A 5806-nucleotide genomic window follows, 5' to 3' on the forward strand; every position below is an offset into this window, starting at 1 on the left:
GGAGAAGACTGCACTGTGGAGGAGAATTGTTCAAGAGAATTTCAAAGGGAATGAAGATTTGTATATGCATGTGGATGACAGTCTGCCACAAGGTAGAAGTTTTTGGAAAAATATTTTAAAAACAAGCCATTTGATACAAAAAAATTGTAAGTTTCAGGTGAAGAATGGAAGGGCTTCAAGGTTTTGGTATGACAAATGGCGCACAATAGTGTCCTCAAAGATATAGATTTCCATCAGCTTTCAAAATCTGTAGAAACAAGAATGCTTATGCAGCTGAGATGGTGGTTAATGGAAGGTTGTGGTATAACACAAGGAGGACTATGAATGCGGCAGAACAACTAGAATGGGATAGTTTATGCAATGAACTAGGTCCTGTACCAGTTTTTGATGAAGATATGGATGAAATCACTTATGAAGGAGAATTCAGTGTGAAGAAGGTATATGAAATGCAGATGGCAGATGCAGAGATACCTTCATTTCAGAAGTTCTTATGGAGAAAACAGATACCACCTAAGGTCAGTTTCCTTTTACGGGCATATATGCATGATTCTATTCCAACACTTTCTGAGCTTAGACATAGAGGTGTAGAGGTTGCTTTAGATAGATGTCATTTCTTCCTGACTGAGATGGAAAATGTTGATCACATGTTTGTGAACTGTAAATGTTCTTATGATATTTGGATGAATTTTTTGGGAGCTTTCAAAATGCAACGCGTGATGCCTACCACACTGCAAAGTTTATTTGAGATATGGAGTCAATGTAAGCTCAGAGGAAGGTGCAGGGATGTATGGGAAAGGATTCACTATGTGATTGTCTGGCACATTTGGCAGCAAAGAAATGACAGAGCATTTGGTGTTAGACATAAGACAGTGTCTGAATTGGTGTTGCTCATTAAGCATGATATTTTGGTTTGGCTACATGAAAAGGAAACTTTTAAAAATATTCCTGTAACATCTATTTTGTTCAATCGGGAGACGGCTCTACACTCGTAATATAAGTGCTTGAACCCTCCTGGGTTGTAAATTTTTCTCTTTTTAATATAACCTTTTTTATTCAAAAAAAAAAAGAAAGAAAGAAAACAAACTTCTTGGTTCACATTCGTCAAGAAATTGAAACTCACAATGTATAATCCACTAGGGGTGAGCATGGGCTGGTATGGATCGGTTTTCACCCCATCCGCATCCAATCTAATACATTACGGATTTCAAATATGTCATCCGCATCCAATCCACATCCAACGGATTTGCATCCAATGGATACACGGATGGACGGATTGGATGCGGATAATCTAATGGATTTGTTTTAGCTAAAATTTATAATAAAGAAAATAAATCCAACATAAATGGCAAAACCTACATATCCTATATATGTATAGGAAGATAAAAATTCCATGTGCAACACCCCAAGCAAACACCTGAAGAATTCCTAAATGATCCATAGTATTTTTTAGAACTATATAAATGCACTTAATTTAACGGATATGGATGTCCAACGGATTTTCAAAGTTGCACCCGGGCCCGATTCCTATTCCGTTGGATTTTAAAATTTTCATCCGCATCCAACCCATTAACGAACAGTCCGGCCATCCATCGGCAAATGAACGGCTGGTCCGGTTAAATCCGCGGATTACGGGCCAAATTCTCACCCCTATAATCCACCACTAAAATTTCTCCGCGAGAATGAAATGTAAAATCCACTTTCGACCACATGTAAGAAATATAATAATAACTGACAAATTATAAGCTTAATGTATTTATGTTTATCAATTTCCTCCATCATCTCACAGGATTTTACTTTTACCTCCAACTTGTTTCTATTCGTCATTCTACTAAAACTGAGTGTGCAGTACTGATTGAAATATGTGAGGTTATCTTTTATATGTTTCTCAAAAGGCAAAATGACAATGATATGAAGTTAGTTACGGTTAGGACTCATGATTCATGAATGCACTAGACCACACACCAAGGCTTTTCATTTTGCAGCAAAACAATTCCAAGTGAAGTTTTCCTTCGTTAAACTTGTGTGTATTGTCCAAGGCTAAATTTCAACGATCAATCCGGCTTATACACACTTCTTCAGATTCAGTCACAAAATGTAATTAAGAACAATAAAATCCTTTGTCTACAAGTTCACAACTTGTAGCACCTAGTTAAATATCCCGCTAGGTAAATGTATGTAAAAGCGATCTTTAGAAAACAAAATTAACATTAAGAAGTATATAGACACATGTACAATGCATATTTGAATGATTAGGATTATGTTTTGGTTCGGACAGACAGGGAAATACGGAACAAACTTGATTACAAAGACTCAAGTCCTCATCTTTCCTGTCTAGACATATTGAACCAAATTTTGCAAGATCCTATACAAAACAGTACTACATAAAATTGGCTAGTAGATAACACTTGGATATTAAATAATCACTGCTCTGTTTTTCCTTATTTGTTTAAGGGGTAACTGGAGAAAAGGAACAGAAATCCATTATAAGAAAAAGAACATGAAAAATGCACTATAGTCAAATATGATATGCTGGTAGTGATGAGAGTGAAGTTTTCGAGTACTAACCACCACCGACATCATTTATGTGGCCAAATCCCTTCGTAATTTTAATGTGAGACTCTCTCAGTAACAGATATACACATCTCAATTTCATGATGATCCCAACTATTAGTAGGTAATACTTAGTATTAGCTTGTTTTTTAACCGACTTACACAATGATAATGTGTTCTTAGAATCTTCATTGGTAACTCTTCCAACGTCTTTATGTCATTAGGAAATGCATATAGTTTTTCTTGGTAGCTGACCCGTAATTTATTAGTACAAAAAATGGTAATCTTAATCAGCAGTAAAATGGGAGGACTTCTTCATAGGGAAGGCTCTCTCTATAAAAAAAACTAGGAAAAACAATTAAAAGGGTGAGACAGTTACCTTCTTGTCTGGTTCATTAGGAAAACTATACAGCCTCTTAGATTCTTCTTGTGAAAATATCTCCCATGTTTTACTGTGAATGTGCTCAATTGTCAACTCATAACAAGATAAAAAACTTCTACGGTGCCCAAATTTGAGCTCACAACAAGATAACAAAATCCGTTAAAAACAAGAAACAAAAAAAGATCGCCTTCCCTATCAAAGCATTACTGTCGAGCGAAAAATATCGTTTGGTCATTTTTTAGGTGGGTTCATGTCTGTTTAGTTTTTTGGGAAACGCCTTTACTGTTTGGTCCATAATTATTTAAAAATATAAAACAGACAAAAGTACCCTTCCGTATTAGTTTTTACTTATTTTCTTGTAGCAGTTCATTCGGCAAAATGAACTCCTGTTAATTTTTACTTATTTTTACAGAAAACATATAAACCAGAGTTCACTCCAGAAATGAACTCCATATAAAAACCTTAAAAAAACAGAGTAAAACAGAGTTCATTCCAGAAATGAACTCCATATAAAAACCTAAAAAAACTGAGTTCATTCCGGAAATGAACTCCATATAAAAAACTAAAAAAACAGAGTTCATTCCGGAAATGAACTCCATATAAAAACCTAAAAAAACAGAGTTCATTCCGGAAATGAACTCCATATAAAAACCTACAGAGTTCATTACAGAAATGAACTCCATATAAAAACAAAGTTCATTTATGGAATGAACGGCAGCATCATCATCTTCATCATCTTCGTCGTCTTCAACAGCAGCAACAACATCTTCTTCTTCAAAAACACCACCGTCTTCATCATCAACGGCAGCAGCAGTAGCAGATCTTTATCTTCTTTATCTTCTTCATCATCATCATCAACAGCAGAGACAAAAAACATTCAAAGATCGAGATTAAACACCATCGTCTTCATCGTCAACAGCAGCAGCAACAACAAATCTTTATCTTCTTCATCATCATCAGAGACAAAAACATTCAAAAATCAAGATCGTAATCAACAACAACATAAATCATTTCTCAAAACAAGATCGTAATCAAGAACAACATCAGCAGAATGAACAGCAACAACAGTTCATTTATTCTTCTCGTCTTCATCATTTAATTGCAGCAGCAGAAAAAAGAAAAAAAACCCTGGAAAAATTGTATTCAACGATACCAACATCATCGTATTCATCGTCTACACCTACCGATCCACATATCTAAATCAGAGACGTAGATTTTCACCCTGAATCACCGTTGTTACAGCAGCAGGAAGAAAAGAGAAGAAAAAAAATGGAGACACCATTATTAGCAGGAAGAAAAATAAGAAGAAAGAAAAAAAGAGAGAGATTAGATCTGGAAAGAAAAAAAATGAGAAAGAAAGTAAATCTGAAAATGATTTCTTCTCTCTTACTTTTTGACTATATGTATGGTCCTAATCTAAAAGGATATTTCTGCCACTACAAGATGACAGTTACATCATCCATGACATCACCCTAGGACCAAACCATAATTTCTAGGACCAAACAGACACATGACTGAGTCAACTGGATTAGATTATCTCTAATATATTTTCTCAAATAGGACCAAAAAAACACATGACTGAGTCAACTGGACTAGACTCTCTCTAATATTATTATTCCTAGGATTATATGTTATTTCCTACTATTGTCAATCTCGTATAAAATTCGAGCAAGGAATTTGAACTAGTTACACCGTTTGCGGGTTCGTCATGCCCGGTTCTTGATCATTGCACTATTTTTAGGATGGTTGAATAATTTAATAATTTACCATCCACACCAAGGGTTAAATAACCTTTTTAGTAGGTAAGAGAACTGTCACCTAGCTAACACTTGACTAAAACTGATTCTTTCCAAAAACAAAAAAAAAAAGAACGCAATCAAGATAGCCCTAAATTTGCTAAGCACCAAAGAACGTGGTTAGATTTGAAAACTGAAAATAGCATAAGCTTAGACCTGTAAATGGCCCTTAACAAATATTTCCCCTAGTATAATTATACTTATCAGTTTCCTCCGATATCCCAGAGTATGTTTATTTGAGTTGTGTTGGTTTTTTTATTATTAATACGGCATTAAGATGAGAGGCGATCCTTCTTTATAAGTATATGTTATTACAAATGGCAAAACCTGAATGATATGAAATTGGTTGCTCATGGAATTGCATGATTGTAGGTTTGTAACGACTGGGTCCATGATTTATATATGCAATTGCACCATATAACACATAGTTTGGCACTGGAAAGGAATAAAGTGAATGTGTGGAGCTACTTTCTTAAGTTCAGGGGAGGAGGCAGAGTTATGTCGTTTACGACAGGTTTATGCCCCGACTGTGGAAGAGAAATTGGGCGAATATTTTTATTTATTTTTTTGCTCAGTAAAGAAAGATATATTAATGGAAAAAGGAAAGCTTACAAACACCAAAGAAACTATAAAAAAGCAAACCCCAGACGAAATAAAAATGCCCGAACCTAAGAACTGATATGGGAACTATATCCTAAAAAACAGCCAGGCAAAACGACTAGCAAGCCCTAAAAAAATAAAAGAACACACTAAGGAGGGTTGAAGAACAGTTCTCGCCACTTAGTCATAACATCGCTAACTACCAACCCAGACATCCACGGAGAGTATCTAGCCCTTTGAAAAACCTTCATTTTTATGTCAATAATTAGCTCCTCAACTCTCGTTCCAAATAGCCCAGAGAACAGTACCTGGAAGACGCTTCCACACCTCTTTACTAGGAGCTGATAAATGAGAAGTTGACCAGTTTTTTATAAGATCCATAGTGGAAAGATTGATGGACCTATCCACCTCAAAGAATAACTATCTCCAGATCTGTTTAGTTAAAGAGCACTCAATAAATAAATGAGTATTAGACTCA

General features: G+C 35.3%; 1 protein-coding gene across 1 annotated transcript; it reads left to right on the forward strand.

Moving 5' to 3' along the window:
- The first annotated feature begins 278 nt into the window (after positions 1-278).
- On the forward strand, positions 279-992 carry LOC113316659. The gene has a single exon (XM_026564813.1). The coding sequence runs from the start codon at positions 279-281 to the stop codon at positions 990-992; it is 714 nt and encodes a 237-aa protein (XP_026420598.1).
- Positions 993-5806: the final 4814 nt, after the last annotated feature.

This window comes from Papaver somniferum, chromosome 10 (genome assembly GCF_003573695.1).
Source record: "Papaver somniferum cultivar HN1 chromosome 10, ASM357369v1, whole genome shotgun sequence".
NCBI classification, from domain to species: domain Eukaryota; kingdom Viridiplantae; phylum Streptophyta; class Magnoliopsida; order Ranunculales; family Papaveraceae; genus Papaver; species Papaver somniferum.